The sequence below is a fragment of the Rhinatrema bivittatum genome, chromosome 11 (assembly GCF_901001135.1).
Source record: "Rhinatrema bivittatum chromosome 11, aRhiBiv1.1, whole genome shotgun sequence".
NCBI lineage: Eukaryota > Metazoa > Chordata > Amphibia > Gymnophiona > Rhinatrematidae > Rhinatrema > Rhinatrema bivittatum.
This window is the reverse complement of record NC_042625.1, coordinates 1,361,698-1,381,700: the sequence shown is the minus strand read 5'-3', so window position 1 is coordinate 1,381,700 and position 20,003 is coordinate 1,361,698. Positions and strand designations below refer to the sequence as shown.

Genomic DNA, 20,003 nt, shown 5'->3' with positions numbered 1-20,003 from the left:
TTAATAAATAAATAACATGGTTATATGTTTGTCAATATGAATATATGTATATCTGATTGTATAAAGGATGGATATAAGTAATCTGATTATATCATCGTGAAAAATATTATATCAACATGAATATATGTATATCTGATTATATAAAGGCGCCAGAACATGATTATTAAGTACAGTTCAGTATTTGTTTGTCTCTTCAGGGAGTTATATGCTAGGGCTGGGGAAAAGAGCGAATAAAATGAAAGTGACTTTCTTCCTGTTCTTAGCTCTAAGGGAATGCTTGTTTGAACAACCAAGTCTTAAGTTTCTTTTTAAATGTAGCGTGGCATGGTTCCTGGCGAAGGTCTGGAGGGAGCGAGTTCCAATGTGAAGGGCCCGCTGTAGATAGTGCACGTTTCCTCAGAGAGGATTTCGCTGGTTGGGTGATTAGTCTGTTCTGATACGTGCTTCTAGTCGGTTTCACGAATGTGTGTAGTTGAATTTGAAACGTTAAGTTGAGCGGAGCGATGTTGTTGTATAAGGCCTTATGTATCATCATCAGAGACTTGAATTGGATCCTGTATTTAATTGGAAGCCAGTGGAGGTGGTGGAGAATTGGGGTGATATGATCTCTTTTTTTGGCATTTGAGAGAATTCTTGCCGAGGCATTCAGGACCATCTGAAGTGGTTTGGTGGTGCATGCTGGTAGGCCTAGGAGGAGAGAGTTACAGTAGTCCAGTTTTGGGGGTATGATGGCTTGTAATACCATGCGGAAGTCTCTGTATAGGAGGAGTGGTTTAAGTTTCTTTAATGTTTGAAGTTTAAAGAAACATTCTTTTGTTGTGTTAACGAATTTGTTGAGACTGAGTCCGCTGTCCATGATGACTCCCAGGTCTTTTACTTGTTGCGGGGTGGAGTGCATGGAGGTAACCGGGTGTTGGCTAGTGTTAGAAGGTGTGGGAGGGGCATAGTTTTCCGGTGCTATGAGGATTTCTGTTTTGTTTGTGTTTAAGACCAAGTTGAGGCTGGTGAGTAGGTTGTTGATAGCTGACAGACATTTATTCCAGTATGACATGGCTTTGTGTAGGGAGTCTTCTATGGGGATGAGGATTTGAATATCATCCGCATATAGGTAATGTCTTAGCTTAAGGTTGGTGAGTAGTTGACAGAGCTGGAGGAGATAAATGTTGAAGAGAGTCGGAGAGAGTGATGATCCTTGTGGTACTCCCCTCTTGGATTCGATGGTGTGAGACTCTTTGTTATTTATCTTGACCTTGTATGATATGTTCTCCAAAAACGATTTAAACCAGTTGAAAGCTGCTCCTGTGATGCCAATGTCCATTAGGCGTTGCAGGAGGCACGGGTGGTTTATGGTATCAAACGCTGATGAGAGATCCAGGAGAGCGAGGAGGCAAGGTTGGCCCTTTTCTAGGTTGAAGATAATAGTGTCTGATAATGATGTTGTTAACGATTCGGTATTCATAGTCTTACGAAAGCCAAATTGGTTTGAGGTGAGGATATTGTTTTCGTCAAGAAATTCTGTAAGTTGTTTAACAACTTTCTCCATAACTTTGGCTATCATAGGGAGGTTTGCTATGGGTCTGAAGTTAGCTGGGTCTGAGGTGGGCAGGTTGGGTTTTTTGAGGAGCGGTTTGAGCATGGCTAACTTGAGTTGGTTCGGGACATGTCCTTGGGTGAGAGAGCAGTTAATGATGTCTGCTACAGGTTTGGCTATGGTGTTGGTGATCAGACTCAGTATGTTGGATGGAATATGGTCTGATGGATGAGAGGATGGTTTTATCTTCTTGAGGATATTCTCTATTTCTAATGTGGATGTGGGCTCAAAAGTGTCGAGCACTGTTGAAGTGTTGGGTTGTTGGACGGTTGGGTGCGATGATTGTTGATCTGTTGAGTGTGATGGTTGTTGAGTGGTTGATCGCGATGATTGGGAGCTGAGGTTGATTACGTGGTTTGGGTGTGTAGATGGTTCCTTGAGGGGGGCTAGGAGTGAGGTGATTTTATTGTCAAAGAAGTCTGCCAGTTCGTTCGCTTTGTTGAGAGCCTGATCGTCTGGAATGGTAGGCGCCGGGGGTTTTGTGAGGGTTGAAACATAGGAGAAAAGAGCTCTTGAATCAAAAATGAGGTGGTGGATTTTTTTGGAGAAGAATACTCTCTTGGTTTTGTTGATGTCGTTTCTATATGAGTTAAGGCATGATTTGTAGATGAGGAGGGTGGTTGAAGATGGGTTTTTTCGCCAATTTTGTTCCTTGCATCTCAACTCGTGTTTATGTTTTTTTAGCTCTGGTGTGAACCAGGGTCTCCTGTTGTCTTTGTTTGGATTGATATATTTAGTTGTCATGGGGCAATTGGTTCAGGAACCGACGAGAGAGGGAGCAATTTTAGATCTAATTCTCAGTGGAGCACAGGACTTGGTGAGAGAGGTAACTGTGGTGGGGCCACTTTGCAATAGTGATCATAATATGATCAAATTTGATTTAATGACTGGAAGAGGAGCAGTGTGCAAATCCAAGGCTCTCGTGCTAAACTTTCAAAAGGGAAACTTTGATAAAATGAGAAAAATTGTTAGAAAAAAAACTGAAAAGAGCAGCTACAAAAGTAAAAAATGTCCAAGAGGCGTGGTCATTGTTAAACAAAATACCATTCTAGAATCATAGTCTAGATGTATTCCACACATTAAGAAAGGTGGAAAGAAGGCAAAACGTTTACCGACATAGTTAAAAGGGGAGGTGAAAGAAGCTATTTTAGCCAAAAGATCTCCATTCAAAAATTGGAAGAAGGATCCAACCGAAGAAAATAGGATAAAGCATAAACGTTGGCAAGTTAAATGTAAGACATTGATAAGACAGGCTAAGAGAGAATTTGAAAAGAAGTTGGCCGTAGAGGCAAAAACTCACAGTAAAAACGTTTTTAAATGTATCCGAAGCAGAAAGCCTGTAAGGGAGTCAGTTGGACCGTTAGATGATCAAGGGGTTAAAGGGGCACTTTGAGAAGATAAGGCCATCGGAGAAAGATTAAATGATTTCTTTGCTTCGGTGTTTACTGAAGAGGATGTTGGGGAGGTACCCGTAATGTAGAAGGTTTTCATGGGTAATGATTCAGATGGACTGAATCAAATCACGGTGAACCTAGAAGATGTGGTAGGCCTGATTGACAAACTGAAGAGTAGTAAATCACCTGGACCGGATGGTATACACACCAGAGTTCTGAAGGAACTAAAAAATGAAATTTCAGACCTATTAGTAAAAATTTGTAACCTATCATTAAAATCATCCATTTCCTAGCATGTAGCAGATGGACTCAAAACAAGTGGGATATAGTGTGCTTATGCTAGCAGTTGGAGACGGATCTGACGTCAGCAGGAAGTGCAGCAATTCAGTAATTTCAGTCTCCAAAGCAGTTTGGAGCTCCCTCACACTCGCTGAGCGTGTTTCCAAATTCTACACGACTAAATTCATAGAAGAAACCTACCTGAAGATGAGCCCCGCACTCTGTAATTAACAAACACCAATACTTCCCTAGTGTACTCACCAAAAAGTTATAAAATGTGCTTAGCCTACCAGAAACAACAATTCAAGTTTATTATTTATTTATTTAAAAGTTGACATCTTTGGTTTGCAGGAAGGGAGAAGGGGAGGACAAAATGGAAGGTTGTTATTGCTCGGAAGGAGAGTCCCATTCTATAAGAACATCTGGAATATGTGTCTCTGGTGTCCTTCCTCTCCTTGGGGGGAGTCTGTAGCCCACTAGAACCTGATTCTGGCTCACTTGGTCTCAACCTTTTCGCAACTAGAAACGGGTCTAAGGTCTGTTTCTGTCTTTACTTCAACACTGTTTGTAGTATGACATGACATCATTAAGCAAGTGAATGCAATGATTGGCTTTTGCTCTGTCTGGGTGGGTCTTCCCTACAAATGTTTGTAGCTCTGTCTATTTTTTCAGGATTTCCTTAATTCCAGAAGAGGAAATTTGCTGCACTAATTGTTGATCCTCCTCCTCCTCTTCAGAAATCTCCTCGGCTGCCATTCGCTGTTGCTCAGCCAGAAGTTGCTGAAGTTCTTCTGTAGACAATTCCTCTGAGTGTTCCTTCACCAGTTTCTCAACATCAGCACTGTCAACCTGCAAGCCTATGGACTTGGCTATAGTGACAATGTCATTAACCACAGGGTCAGTTGCAGGCTCAGGCTCCTCTCCTTCGAAGTCTCGCTCTTCCATAATTTTAGGCCACACTTTCTTCCAGGCAGATCTCAATGTCCTTTGAGAGATATTGGTCCAGGATTTCTCTAACCCCACACATGAAAGGATGCTGTAATGTTCCTTCCAGAATTCTTTAAGGGTTAAATCCGTATCTGAAACCATCTGGAAGCACTTCTGGAACAGTTCCTTGGTGTATAGCTTCTTATATTAGAAAGACAGTATAAACATATGATTATGCTAACAATCATAAATGGTAACCACACCCATTCCCCATTTAGTGTATATTATTGAACTATGTAACCGTATAATACTGGCACCTTTTGGATAATTTAGAAACCAAACATATTTGTGCCTAACTGTAAACCGTTGTAATGGTGCTCTACTAAACGACGGTATAGAAAAGTTTTTAAAATTAAATTTAGCTATGACCTTCTTGTCCATACGCTGCAGAAGAGGAGTTGGGAGGAACTCTACTGTGAGCCATGGGAATTCTTCAGCCAACTTGTTGTCAAGTCTCATGGGTGAGCAGGATCATTGTCCATGATGAGGAGAGCCTTGAGTAATAAGCCTTTGTCCTCAATATGTCTGTACAGTAGGACAGAAAACCTCCCTAATCCACTCAAGAAAAAGGACGGCCACCAGGCTTTTCTGTTAGATCTCCACATAACCCCTAACCTATTCACGACATTGTTTTCTGAACACTCTCTAGGGGTCTCAGAGTGATAAACCAAGAGAGGCTTTATCTTGAGGTCATCACTCGCATTGGCACATAGCAATAAGGTTAGCCTATCCTTCATTGGCGTGTGGCCTGGCATTTTCTTCTCTTCCTGGGTAATGTATGTTCTCTTGGGCATTTTCTTTCAGAAAAGTCCTGTTTCATCACAGTTGAAAACTTGCTTACAGGAAAAGCCATTTCTCTGTGTCATTGTTTCGAAGTGAGGTATGTAATTTTCAGCAGCCTTTTTATCAGAACTGGCAGTTTCACTATGCCTAGCTACGCTATGAACCCCGGTTCTCGCTTTAAAATTGTGAAACCACCCCTTACTGGCACAAAATATTTCGCCATGTTCACTTATTGATGGCTTATCCTTTGATATCTGCATTTATAGCCCTAGCTTTTTCACAAATTAGACACTTGGGCAATCACCTGCCATCTGCCTTTCGTTTATCCACTCTAGCAATAGGCTTTCTACCTCCTCTGTCACTGTTGATCGTGACTTACTAATTTGAGTGACACCTCTAGTCACACTAACTTCCTTGTACAAATCTTTTCTTTGTAAGATTGTTGAAATGGATTTTGACATGCTGTATTATGAGAGCGAGACCAGTCATTCGAAAGCCACTCTCAAATTTCTGCACAATTTCCTTTTCGATTGTGATTGCTTTCTTTATCTTTGGGGCCATTTTGAACACTTCTTTGATAAAAGTGCTGTTCTGCAGGGAGAAGAAATTTTTTTTTTTTTTAAGAAATCTAAAAAGGTGTACAACAAAAAACCCACCAACCCTAGACACTCATTGCCCCCTCCCCACCACTTCTGAGCACATCTACTGTACCTTGCCAGCTGAGTGCTGTTTGCTGCAATGTTGTGCCGGGTCTGCCCACGTGCACCTGAGATGGACCCATTGGTAGCAGCAGCCAGCCAATCTCTGTAGAAGTCCTGCCTTCCAAGACAAAAAAAATGTGATATAGGCAGTAACAAAGGGCCAATTACAACCAATCCGCGAAAAAAAACAAACAAACCTCATGCACGTGACATGGGTCGTAACTTGAAATTTGATCATAACTCAAAACCGGAAATTTTGGTGGTAACCAGAGGCGCTCGTAACTCGAGGGCCCACTGTATATTAAAAATGTTTATCTTTGCTTGTTACATAGAATACTGGCAGGCTAAGGTCAGCCGGGGAGCCTATAAGAGGTGGTGTCAGCAAACCAAATACTTGGTCTTCATTTGCTGGTTGGGAGGCATAACTCATGTATCTTGACTGGCTGGATTCAAGGAAATGAAATTATCGAGTAAGAACTAATTTCTCCTTATGGTAAAACTGTTGTGGGTTTTTTGCATGAGGTTTTTTGCTTTGGCTCCCAGCAAGGCTTGCTTAAACAGAGGATGTGAGAATTTTTGTTAGATGCAAAAGGAAATGTGCAGAGTTGTGCTGTCAACAGGAATTTCATGCTTCCTCTTTAAGATTCTTTTTTTTCTTTTTTGTTTTGGCTGTATAGATGATGAGAGTGATTCTGATGCAGAGGAGGAACAGACCACGGTAAGGAATCAATTTGTTGTGTGCAGTGATGTATAGAAACAATGGAACATCTTTCTCAAAAGGATGGGGAGCTGTGTTTTGCTGTATGTGCTGATTGAATTTTCCCTTTCCTCCATTCATGTGATTTTTGTCCCTACTTGTCCATCTTGGCTGTGCAATGGGGGATTGGAAATATCCCTTCCAACTTTTCAGAAGGAGAGTTTCTGAGAACAGCACATGGATATGGATTTAGTAAAACAGAGAAAACTATTTCCTAACTCGTGACAGATGGACTTGGGACCAGTGTGTTTATGCTCCCCTGCCAGCAGATAGAGACGGAGCAAGCTGACATCACAGTATATATAGTCCTCCAGTGACCCCAGCCTGCCAGTATTCTCAGTCTCCAGCAGATGGTGGACATGCATCTCCCTATGGGGATTGCTTCAAATTTTTTGGAAGGAGAATTTTGAAATCTGAATTAAGAAAAAGAAAGCCTTGCTATCTGTGGTGATACCTAAAGGTCTCTCTCCCATTTGAGAATTCCTGAGGTGAATTCCATGGTACCTCAGAGGTGTGCCTTGGTCCGGTAGCTGAAAGGCAACAGGTGCAGGAGGCCAAGCGCAGCGGTGACGGAAGATGCCCTCTCCCCCCGCAGCCAGACAGTCTGTCTCTGTACTCAGCCAATAAGTGCTGAGCTTAGTAAGGTTGAAAAAAAATGAGTTTTTACCATTGAAACACAGAGAGGTTTCCGGACTTCCTCCAGTCTCCGTGTTCTGCGTGCCATACCGATGTTCGTTCCCGCTCTCGGAGTTGGAGAACTGGGTAGCCTGGTAGGTTGAGCGGCTTCCGTGGGCTAGGCCCCACAGTTAGGCTTTTTTCTTGCATGCTGCATGTTAGACCGCAGCAGCGGTTTTCACTCTGCTGCCCTCTAAACGCCATCCACTGGCTCTGAGCATGCGTTGTGTGCTCGGTTTTTGGGCGCGCTTTTTACGCGCACAAGTTTAACTGTTCACACGTTTAGCTTGGCGCGCAAGTTGTGCATGCTCCTTGCCGCACTTCCTTCTAGGCGCTTATTTTTTGTGCACATAGCCCTTTTGAGTGCGAGCCTTTCAGATGCACTTTTACTGCTGTGATAGCACTGGTAAACAAGAAGCCTAAGCGCCTTCCTATTTGTGTTGCAGATCATATTAGGGTTCCTTAGCCTGACCTGGCTTCTAACCTGTGTCAGCGCTGCTCAGACACTCAAGGAAAGTTGTCTTCCTCGGATTTTGCTAAGCCTGGCTCCTCCCATTCTGATGATGGGTTGGTTATGTCCTTGACTGGAGGAACACCAGACCTTGATTGACCCTTGTCTGACTCCTCCAGTTCCTTCTAGGCTTGGTCTGGATCCCTCTGCTTTTCCTAGGGTGAAATTTTTTCAAGGCTTAAAGCTTTTCTTCAGGCATAATCCTCTGCTTCCCCCATTCCTTTTCGGTTGGACCCTCGGCTCGTGGCACCCTCCCCTTCTGGTTCTGTGCTTAAGGACGGGAGCTCACCTCTCTCCCTATGGGTGTTCCTGACAGGAATCCGGGTGGCAGTGATAAGGTTGATCCTGATTCTCTGGAAGATGGAGAAATTCCTCCAGGACTGGAACCGTATCGAACCATGTTGTGGTTCTTTCATAGAGATGAACTGCCGCCCCTGAATTTCCCAGATGCTGGGTGTCCCTGGTTCGGATGCCATGTCAGAGCAGAGGAAGAATCCCATTTTGGTTTCCTTATGTAAAGCCTCTTGTTTTTTCCCTGTGATGGATGCCATTCAAGAATTGATTGATCTGGAATGGAATGTCCCAGAGGCAAATTTTAAAGGGGGTCAGATATCGAAAGGCCTGTACCCCCTGGTTCTAGCTGTGAGAGAGTGTTTGCAGTTTTGCAAAGTGGATGCACTGGTATGTGTCATCTCTAAGGGGACGATTATCCCCATCTAGGAAGGAGCGGCCTAGAAGGATTGAGGCTATTCTTAAGCAAGCAAGCCTTTGTGGCATTGGCGATCACTTTACAGATTGCTTCCTGTTGTGCCCTAGTGGCACACTTTTGTCTGCTTCTCTCTGAGGAAGCTGATCAGTTGGAAGGGAATTCCAGCGTGGTTATGGAGCCTCCTGCCGCCTTTTTAGCAGATGCAGGCTGTGATTTGGTCCATATCTTGGCCAGAGAAGTGGATTGTGATAGTGGCCAGGCATCAACTCTGATTGTGAAATTGGTCAGCTGATGCAGCCTCCAAGGCTAATCTTACCAAGATGCCCTTTAAAAGATCACTCTTGTTTGGGAGCAAGTTGGAGAAACTAACCTGTAAGTGGGGCGAGTCTCCAGTTCCTCAGTTGCCAGAAGATAAGAAGCAGTTATAGCGCCCCTTTGGTATGAGGGGTTGTGTCCAGGGTTCCAAATGATTTCGTCCCTACAGAGGGTTAACCTTTCAGTGGACTCTGCCTTTTTGTAGGTCTCAGTCCTTTTGTCCCCAACAGCCCAAGAGAGGAGCGAGCTTAGGTGGCGGACCTTCCCGAGCTTCCCATGAAGGTTTGCCAACCTACCTTCAGGAACAAAAGATAGGGGGCGTCTCTCTCTTATCAGAGGTGGGTCAAGATCACGTCAGACCAGTGGGTCGTGGAGATGATACAAGAAGGGTATGTGCTGGAATTTCGCAGTATTCCTCGGGGACACGTTCATGGTGTCCCCTTGTCACTCCCCACAGAAGAAGCAGGTAGTGGTGTTCATACTTCAAAGGCTCCTCAGGCTGAGGGCTATGGTTCTGGTGCCCACTTCTCAAGAAAGCATGGGGCAATATTCCATTTATTTTGTTGTGCCCAAGAAGGAAGGCTCCATTCTTCCCATTCTGGATCTCAAGAGGGTCAACCATCATTTGAAGGTGACTCATTTTCTCATGGAAACCTTACATTCTGTGGTTATGGCAGTGCAGTCAGGGGAATTTGACCTCCCTGGGTCTGTCAGAGGCTTACCTTCGAAGTCCCATCAGATTGGAACACAAACACTTTCTACACTTTGCAGTACTGGGATGCCATTATCAGTTTCGGGTGCTGCCTTTTGGTCTAGCCACCACTCCCAGAACATTTTCCAAGGTTATGGTAGTCATAGCAGCAGCCTTGCTATGGGAAGGGATCCTGGTGCATCTTTATTTGGACGACTGGCTGATTCAAGCCAAGTCTCAGGAAGAGAGCTGCCTGGTGACACACAAATTGATCTCCTTATTGCAGGAGCTTGGTTGGGTAGTGAACCTGACCAAGAGCAATTTTCAGGCATCCCAGTTGTTGGGAGTATCTGGGGGTCTGGTTCGCCATGGGGCAGGACAGAGTTTTCCTACTGGAAGTTCAGATTCAGAAATTGATGTCTCAAGTGCGCCAGTTGGTGAACACCATGCGCCTGATGGTGTGGTCCTACCTACAGGTGCTCGGCTTGATGGCGCAACTCTGGAAGTCGTGCCAATGGCAAGGGCGCATATGCGTCCTCTTCAGCGCTCTCTCATGTCTCGTTGGAAATCACAGTCTCAGGACTATGTAGTTTGGCTCTACTTACCGATGGAAATTTGCTCCCACCTTCAGTGGTGGTTGTAGGAGAATCATCTCAGAGAGGGAGTTCCCTTGTCCTCTCCGACCTGGTTGGTACTCAAGACAGATGCGAGTCTCCATGGTTGTGGGGGAGGGGGGCTCACTGTCTGGAGTTAAAATCCCAAGGACATTGGAATGCCAAAGCCTCCCGCTGGAACATCAGTCACCTGGAAGCCCAGGTGGTACAGCTTGCATACTTGCAGTTCAGCCACAGACTGCGGGATCAAGCGGTTCGCATGATGTCTGACAGCGTGACGACAGTGGCCTATATCAATCACCAGGGAGAAACCAAGAATCAGCAAGTGTTGTGGGAAATAGACCAGCTTATGGGAAAGGGCGGAAGGTCATCTGCAGATAATCTCGGCCTCTCACATTGCAAGGAAAGTCAGGACCCAGAAGAGTGGGTGTTGTCGGCTGAGGAGTTTCAGCTGATTGTGGATCTCTAGGGCCTTCCATTCCTAAATCTGCTGGTGACTTCTTGCAGTGCGAAGGTTCCTCAATTCTACAGTCACAGAGATGCTTAGTCCTTGGGAATAGACTCTCTCATACATGTCTGGCCAGAAGACATTACTTTATGCCTTTCCTCAGTGGCCTTTGCTGGGCAGGATAATTCGCAAGATCGAAGGCCATAGAAGGCTAGTACTCCTAGTGACACTGGACTGGCCCAGGTGTCCGTGGTATGCAGATCTGTGAAGATGCCTGGATTTTAGGATGATTAAAAAACTGCTTCAGAGCTGCAGATGCAGTGTTTCAAGGCCTCCAGCCACTGTGGGCCAAAGTGCATGCTGTGTTTCAGTCTCAGTATCAGTGAAAGCACTTGCCCTTCAGTGCCACCCATACCAAGTTTCAAGTCTGGCTTCCTCGCCCATTAAGCAACCAAAGCATAGTTTCTTCTAAGCTGAGCATGTGAGCGATCGCTCATATATTTCGGAGCATCGCTCATAAGTTTTACATAGTCGCTCACATAAATTTTTCTTTGTGCTATATACAGAAACGCAACACTAATTCTGGCACTCAAAAATTGTTTGAAAAAAATTGTTGCTCATACACAAAACAATTTGCGCACACCTAGTCACACCTTGGAGGGAACATTGAGCCAAAGTACCAGCTACCCGGTGCTATAAAGGCGTTTTAAAAGCAGGCCCTGTCCACCAGAAGCAACTGTTTAATATTTTACTGTCCTGGCTTCTGTCAACCAAAATAAACTCTGATATTTACCTGGAAAAATGTCATTTTTTTCATCTGATTTTCTCCTGTTTTTGTTCTTGTCATAATAAACCCAGATAAATTCCCAGGAAAAATAATGAACAATAAAAACCAAAAATGAAAGTCCCTAAACATACATAGAGATAACACTCACATTAAACAAACATAACAAATTAAACATTCCTAATCAAATAGGACATATATACAGCCATGCCATTTGACAATGAAACAGTTTTCCCCTAATTCTAGATTACAATGTACCAGTTCAACACATTTCTGAATGGTGAAATGCTCTAAAAGGAGGTTTTTCTAAAGAATGGTTTTCCCCATGAGAGAACGGAGAGATTCAGAAAGGGAGTGCCATAGTTTTGGACTTGCAATTGAGAAGGTCCTCTCCCTGGTTGACTCAAGGTGAGCAGCCTAAATTGATGGAATCTCCTGGCTTTTTAACTGACCTTAGTGTACAAATCTGTTTATAGAAGCAAAGTATAGCATTGAACCATGGGACTGAATCATTATGGAGTAATTTATGAATTATTGTGAGAATCTTGTATTGTACTCTGCTGCTCAGTGGAAGCCACTGCAAGGATGCAAGGACCAGGGTAATGTGGTCACTCATCCTTGCACCAGTCAGTAGGCGTACAGCAAAGTTTTGTACTATCTACTATTTACCCAATAGGATGAGGTTTTTACTTACTTTCTCAAAATATGTCCTAAGAACTGTAATTGCCCTTTATGTTCTTGTTCTATAAAGAACATCCCCATTTATATATTAAATTCTACCCATATCTCTGCTGCCTCGATTAAATTTTCCATAGTAGATATCACATAAGAACATAAGAAAATGCCATACTGGGTCAGACCAAGGGTCCATCAAGCCCAGCATCCCGTTTCCAACAGTGGCCAATCCAGGCCATAAGAACCTGGCAAGTACCCCAAAACTAAGTCTATTCCATGTTACCATTGCTAATGGCAGTGGCTATTCTATAAGTGAACTTAATAGCAGGTAATGGATTTCTCCTCCAAGAACTTATCCAATCCTTTTTTAAACACAGCTATACTAACTGCACTAACCACATCCTCTGGCAACAAATTCCAGAGTTTAATTGTGCGTTGAGTAAAAAAGAACTTTCTCCGATTAGTTTTAAATGTGCCCCATGCTAACTTCATGGAGTGTCTCTTAGTCTTTCTACTATCCGAAAGAGTAAATAACCGATTCACATCTACCCGTTCTAGACCTCTCATAATTTTAAACATCTCTATCATATCCCCCCTCAGCAGTCTCTTCTCCAAGCTGAAAAGTCCTAAACTCTTTAGTCTTTCCTCATAGGGGAGCTGTTCCATTCCCCTTATCATTTTGGTAGCCCTTCTCTGTACCTTCTCCATCGTAATTATATCTTTTTTGGGATGCGGTGACCAGAATTGTACACAGTATTCAAGGTGCGGTCTCACCATGGAGCGATACAGAGGCATTATGACATTTTCCGTTTTATTCACCATTCCCTTTCTAATAATTCCCAACATTGTTTGCTTTTTTGACTGCCGCAGCACACTGAACCGACGATTTCAATGTGTTATCCATTATGATGCCTAGATCTTTCTTGGGTTGTAGCACCTAATATGGAACCCAACATTGTGTAATTATAGCATGGGTTATTTTTTCCCTATATGCATCACCTTGCACTTATCCACATTAAATTTCATCTGCTATTTGGATGCCCAATTTTCCAGTCTCACAAGGTCTTCCTGCAATTTATCACAATCTGCTTGTGATTTAACTACTCTGAACAATTTTGTGTCATCTGCAAATTTGATTATCTCAGTCGTATTTCTTTCTAGATCATTTATAAATACATTGAAAAGTAAGGGTCCCAATACAGATCCCTGAGGCAGTCCACTGTCCACTCCTTTCCACTGAGAAAATTGTCCATTTAATCCTACTGTTTGTTTCCTGTCTTTTAGCCAGTTTGCAATCCACGAAAGGACATCGCCACCTATCCCATGACTTTTTACTTTTCCTAGAAGCCTCTCATGAGGAACTTTGTCAAACGTCTTCTGAAAATCCAAGTATACTACATCTACCGGTTCACCTTTATCCACATGTTTATTAACTCCTTCAAAAAAGTGAAGCAGATTTGTGAGGCAAGACTTGCCCTGGGTAAAGCCATGCTGACTTTGTTCCATTAAACCATGTCTTTCTATATGTTCTGTTATTTTGATGTTTAGAACATTTTCCACTATTTTTCCTGGCACTGAAGTCAGGCTATCCGGTCTCTAGTTTCCCGGATCGCCTCTGGAGCCCTTTTTAAATATTGGGGTTACATTTGCTATCCTCCAGTCTTCAGGTACAATGGATGATTTTAATGATAGGTTACAAATTTTTACTAATAGGTCTGAAATTTCATTTTTTAGTTCCTTCAGAACTCTGGGGTGTATACCATCCAGTCCAGGTGATTTACTACTCTTCAGTTTGTCAATCAGGCCTACCACATCTTCTAGGTTCACCGTGATTTGATTCAGTCCATCTGAATCATTACCCATGAAAACCTTCTCCATTATGGGTACCTCCCCAACATATCTTCAGTAAAGACCGAAGCAAAGAAATCATTTAATCTTTCCGCGATGGCCTTATCTTCTCGCCCTTTTAACCCCTCCATCTAACTGTCCAACTGACTCCCTCACAGGCTTTCTGCTTTGGATATATTGAAAAAAGTTTTTACTGTGAGTTTTTGCCTCTACAGCCAACTTCTTTTCAAATTCTCTCTTAGCCTGTCTTATCAATGTCTTGTTAGATCCATATAGTAAGATAACTTAGATATAGCAACATCATATCCTCCTTGTTTGGATGGTGAGCTTTATGCTTAAATGTTCATTTTCTGGAAAATATTTTTGGTAATTGCAGTCCTTTTGACCTTGTGATCACATTTTCCATCAGATGTGGTTGTTTTGTCCATCAATGCTAGATGGCTTCACCCCGCTTGCCTCACCTTGTTCACTGCTCCTCCCGCTTCCCTTGGGAAAATGGCTGCCGCTGCATCTACAAGCCGACCTCTCCGGCGTCCCCGGAATGGCTATGGTGCTGCCCCCCGCCATGCTCCTCCCAAGGGCCTACTAGGGTGCGCACGCCACCCACGTTCTTATTCCAGCATTGGCGCGAACCTCGGGGACGTTCCCTTTTACTGATGTCACGCCATCCGAGTATATAGCCTGTACTATGTTGCTAGCTTGTTGAGTAAGCAAAGGTTTGGTCTCGGCCGGTCTAAGCTACTCTGCCGCTTCCGTGTTGCCGCTGGAAGCTCTCTCTCTCTCTGCCCTCCGGGGTATTGCTAACCTGGGTACCTGCTCCTCGGGGGCCCTCTGTTTTATTTCAGGTGCCTTACGGGGATCAGGTACTCGCTCCTCCAGGGCCTGCTCTCCCTGCCTCTTTGCCGCTACCAACTTCTTCAACCTGGTGGAATCGCATACCAAAGGCAACCATCTAGTGAGTAGTCTAACTCTGTCTGTCTCATCCACAGTGCTGCCTTACTGGGAAACTTAAACTGGAATTCCCCTATACGAACGGGGTGAGAAGGGTCCCCTCTGCAGAGGGTCCTGAGATTGCTACATCCAGACTCTCACTACTGCCACCTCTGGTGGTACACTTCAAGCTGTTTAATAAAATTATTAACACTGTTTGTGAATCTGCGTTTAGCCCAGTACTGTGGCTCTTCACAGGGCTGCTCCCCGTGGGCATGGTCATCTGCCTCAGTACCAAGAATCCACCCAAATAACCATAACAGATTGCTAACTCCATGGATTTGGCTCACCTCACCGCATTTCAGGCCATTCCAGGCCTGGCCCAGTGAATCTCCGAACAGCAGAGTGTGCTGGAGAGTTTGATTACTGCATTCAACTTGCACACACAGATGAATTTACCTACCACCACAGGTAAAGAAGCTACACCGCCAGAAGTGATGGTCAAGACTATTGTACATCTCTGCTCCTACTCGCTTCTCGCGGGAAGTTTGGAGATGCAGAGTTGCATGCACTTCTCCTTGCAACCTAGCCATTTCCCCACAGCTTATGCCAAGACCACCTATATCTTGTCTTATCTGGACGGAAGAGCGTTGACTTGGGCTTCTTCGCTGTGGGAGCACAAGGATCCTATTCTACATGACATTGAAGGATTTCTTGAGCTATTCAAATCAGTTTTTAATGACCCTGCCCACTATACCACTGCAGGATCTTCTCTGGTTCACCTGAAGCAAGGTAATAAATCTTTGGCTGACTTCGCTATCGAATTCAAGACACTGGCATCTAAATTACATTGGGACCCTAAATGCCTGAGGACCCTCTTCTTTGAAGGACTGAACTCTCGTCTGAAGGAAGAGCTCGCTGCTCGTGAAATGCCTGGGACCTTAACTGAACTAGTGAAGTTGGCGAGGATTGATCGCCGACTTCGTGACAAGGTTCAAGAGACCAAGACTCCCAGAAGACCCTTTCAGGGTGGAACTCGAGTTAAGTCCACACCCAGGCCTGCTCCTCCGGTCCCAGGGGCTGGCGAGGAAGAACCAATGCAACTAGGCCGCAGCCATCTGACAGCTAAAGAGAGAAGAACACGGAAGAAACTGGGGCTGTGTATGTACTGTGGACAAGTTGGTCATGCTGTTCAAACATGCTCTATATGCCCGGGAAACTGACAGACCTAAGTCTTGCGGGAAGACTCTTCTTAGGTCTTACTGCCCCCTCTCCTCCGCTCTCTCTTCCTGTATCCTTTATCTGCGGACATTTAGAGCAGCGGTTCTCAACCTATGGGTCGCGACCCCGGCGGGGGTCGAACGCCCAAAATGCAGGGGTCGCGCGCTCCCGGTCTCTCCCGCTGCCGTTGCCGCCGGGCTGTCAGCACGTTCAAGCCCAGCGGGAACAGCAGCGGCGCTAGAAGAAGCTCTGCACCCGCGGCTGGGCCTTTTCTTCTTCCTGCGCCTGCCCCCCCCTCCCGTGACCCGGAACAGGAAGTGAATCGTGGTGCGCGGGAAGGAGAGAGCCGCGCGAAAAAGTAGCAGCGGCGGCTGCAGCATCGGCCCCCGAGCAGTTGAAGCAGCCGGTAATGGAGAAAGGAGAGAGCAGCACGAGCCTCCCGCGGCTGATGGGATTCTTCTTTCTTGGCCAGCGAGGCTGCTGCAGCTCCCATTTGTGCTCGGGGGAGAAGAGGAAGTGAGTGAGAGAAAGAGAGAGAAGCAGCCAGCCAGCCTGTGTGTGATTGACTGGTCAGAGAGCTGATGTGTGTGTGTATGTGAGAGACAATGAAAGTGATTGCTCAGGGAGATGACTGATGTGTGTGTGAGACATTAGTCAGGGAGGTGACTGATGTGTGTGTGTGAGAGAGAGAAAAAGCATGGAAGGGAGAAGTCTGGGTATGTGAGAAAGCATGGGCGTAAGAAGCCTGGTGTTGTGGGGGTGAAAGAAAGCATGGGAGTGAGAAACCAGGGTGAGTGTGCATGCATGAGAGAGAGAGACTGCTTGGTAAGGTGATGGTGTGTGTGAGAGAAAAAGACTGGTGTGTGTGTGTGAATGTGAGAGAATGTGATTCAGGGAATGAGAAGCCTGTGCATGTGGAGAGTGAGCATGGAAATGAGAGAGACTGGTGTGTGTGTGTAACAGAGAGAAAGTGATTATGGGAATGAGAAGCCTGTGCATGTGGAGAGAACAAGCATGGGAGTGAGAGACTGGTGAGTGAGTGTGTGTGTGTGAGAGAGAGAGAGAGACAGAGAAAGTGATTATGAGAGTGAGAAGCCCATATATGTAAGTAGAACACGGGAGTGGGAAGCCTGTGTGTGTGTGTGTATGGCATGAGAGAAACTGTTCAGGAAGGTGACTGGTGTGTGTGTGCCAAAGACTGTTTGGGAGATGATTGGTGTGTGAGAGACAGAAACTGGTCATGGGGGCATGACTGGTATGGTATGTGTGTGTGAGAGACATGGGCACTAAGGAAGAGGACCATAAGTATAGAGCTTAGCTTCTACTGCTGCTTCTGGTGAGTGCCACGGCCTGCAGGGAAGGGGAGTAGGAGAGCTGCTGGAGGGGGTAAGTAAAGGTGGCTTTTTAAGTTTATTTTTCTTGACTGCCATTTTAATTGTGTGATGTCTGCTTTTTTGAAATATTTTATTGGTGTTTGGAGAATGTTTAATAGTTTTTATGCGTTTTTAATTGTTGGATGTTCATAGCTGTTTTGAAACATTTATTCTGCTTATTAGTATAGTTTTACAATTATTTCTGTGTGGGGATCTATAGCTGCTTGCTAGTTCCGTTTTCCTAATAAGAGGTGTATTGGTTTTTAGGACCTGATTTAATATTTGTAGTGTTGCCTTTTCATAGATAGGGTTGCTCCTGTTTGAGTGTATTCCATAATACAGGTGTAACTGTGTGCGGATTAGTTTGTGCATTACTACAGATCCTGGGAGTATGTTAGGTCGGTTCTGTGTCTGTTACCGAGATGAGATATTTTGCTAGCATGTAAGCGTTTGTATCGGTCTTATTTGTTGTGTTTTCTCAGAGGACATGCATTGGTGGTAAACTGCTGTCTTTTCATAAGTAGGGCTATTGAGCCTGGAAATAGAAGGAGTTTGAGTTGCTGTTACTGAGATGTCACTAGAACCAGAATATCTTTTTTGTAGGGTGAGTTGTATGGGGAATGTCATAATTCTGCTTTACATCCATTATTGTGGGTCAGGGGGGTTCCTGTGGATACAAACTGTACTTTTACATCTAGCCCCGTGACGATCATGGGTCAGTGTGCCATGCATGTGAGAACCTATGGTGAGTTGAGTTACATTCACATTATAAATGTCATAATTAAATAAGTGTGCACTAAAATCCAACCCCATCCATAACCCCACCCCCATATGACCAAAGCCCCGCCCTCACCCCACCCTCACGGGGCGAGGGCGGGGCGAGGGGTCACCGCAACATGAGGAACTGTATTGCGGGGTCACGGCATTAGAAAGGTTGAGAACCACTGATTTAGAGTATCAGACTCTTGCCCTAGTAGACTCAGGGGCAGGAGGTAACTTCATTCTTCCACGATTAGTGGAGCACTTGCAGATTCCCACTACCACTATGAAGTCTCCGCTACTCCTATCTTCAATTCATGGAGAGCCCTTGCCAGGTGAAGTAACCCAGCTCACCGAACCAGTATGTCTGCGGACCTGTGCTCTCCACTCTGAAACTATCTCCTCCTTTATTTTAGAGAAGGTCATGCACCCTATAGTGCTGGGGCTACCATGGCTGCAGCAGCATATACCTCAATTCAATTGGGCTACGCTGGAGCTTTCACGATGGGGCTCTGATTATCATGGTAAATGCCTGATGGAGGTCGCTCCTATATCCTGCATGCCAACTACCCCAGTGATGCTGGGGTTGCCGCCTCACTATGCATCATTCCAATATGTTTTTTCTAAAGAAGCTGCAGACATACTGCCGCCTCACAGATCCTATGATTGCGCTTTTAATCTGAAGCTGAATACTGAACTACCCAAGGGATGGATGTACCCTCTCTCTGTGGCAAAGAATAAAGCCATGTCCGAATATATTCAGGAAAACCTTCAAAAAAGCTTCATAAGATCCTCCAAGTCTCCTGCTGGTGCAGGCTTCTTCTTTGTGGGGAAGAAGGACGGAACATTACGTCCCTGTATAGATTAGAGGTCTCAATGAGATAACTGTGAAATATAGTTACCCGCTACCTCTCATCTCAGAGCTATTTGACAGACTACAAGGAGCCAAGATCTTTTCCAAGCTTGATCTTAAAGGAGCCTACATCTTCGCATTTGCGCAGGCGATGAATGGAAGACTGCCTTCAACACCTCGGATGGTCACTTTGAATATTTAGTGATGCCCTTTGCAATGCCCTGGCTGTCTCTCAAAATTTAATGAACGACATTTTCAGGGATCTTCTCTACAAATGTGTCGTCATATTCTTAGATGACATCTTGATTTTCTCTCAAGACATGACCACTCATATGGAGGATGTCAAGAGTGCTGCAAAGACTTCGTGAGAACCATCTTTATGCTAAGTTGTCTAAGTGCGAATTTCACAAGGAATCAGTGCTTTTCCTGGGCTATATTGTTTCCAACCATGGGTTCCAGATGGATTCACAGAAGCTGGAGATCATAAAGAATTGTGCTCAACCCACGGGTCTGAAGGCTCTCAGACGTTTTTAAGTTTCACCAATTATTACAGGTCTTTCATCAAGAACTAATCCTTGCTCACTGTTCCGCTTACAGCTATGACAAAAAGGTGTCAATGTTGCTAATTGGTCCATGGAGGCAATTTCTGCATTCCAGAAATTAAAGGATGCCTTCTTGAGCAAGCCGTGTCTGACACCCAGATCCCATTAAGCCTTCTGTTGGCGTAGGGGCCATGCTAAACCAAGCTGGGGTTTCCAAGGCCTTACAACCATGCTCATTTTTCTCTTGTTGCTTCTCTCCTGCAGAGAAAAATTACGGAATAGGAGATAAAGAGCTTCTGGCAATAAAGATGGCATTCTGAGTGGGGCCCTTGGCTCGAAGGAATGCAACATCAAGTCAGTCTTTACAGACCATAAGAATTTGGAGTACTTCCGCCACGCACAGTGCCTAAACCATAGGCAAGCGAGATGGTCTCTGTGTTTTTCAACAGATTCAACTTTGTGCTGAAATACCGCCCTGGAGATAAAAACATCAGAGCAGATGCCTTATCGCACTCATTCCTCTCTGAGGATATCCCAGAGGAACCTCAACACATCATTGACCC

At 44.7% G+C, this 20,003-nt stretch overlaps 1 protein-coding gene across 3 annotated transcripts in view; it reads left to right on the top strand.

Annotated features, from left to right (window-relative positions):
• The window catches only part of THOC5 (THO complex 5), a 435,920-nt gene that overhangs the window by 160,841 nt on the left and 255,076 nt on the right, over positions 1-20,003 (top strand). For all 3 annotated transcript variants that reach the window (XM_029619746.1, XM_029619745.1, XM_029619747.1), the window contains one exon: positions 6,413-6,453. In XM_029619746.1, coding sequence (XP_029475606.1) covers positions 6,413-6,453 — 41 coding nt within the window. The remainder of the gene's footprint in view (positions 1-6,412; positions 6,454-20,003) is intronic.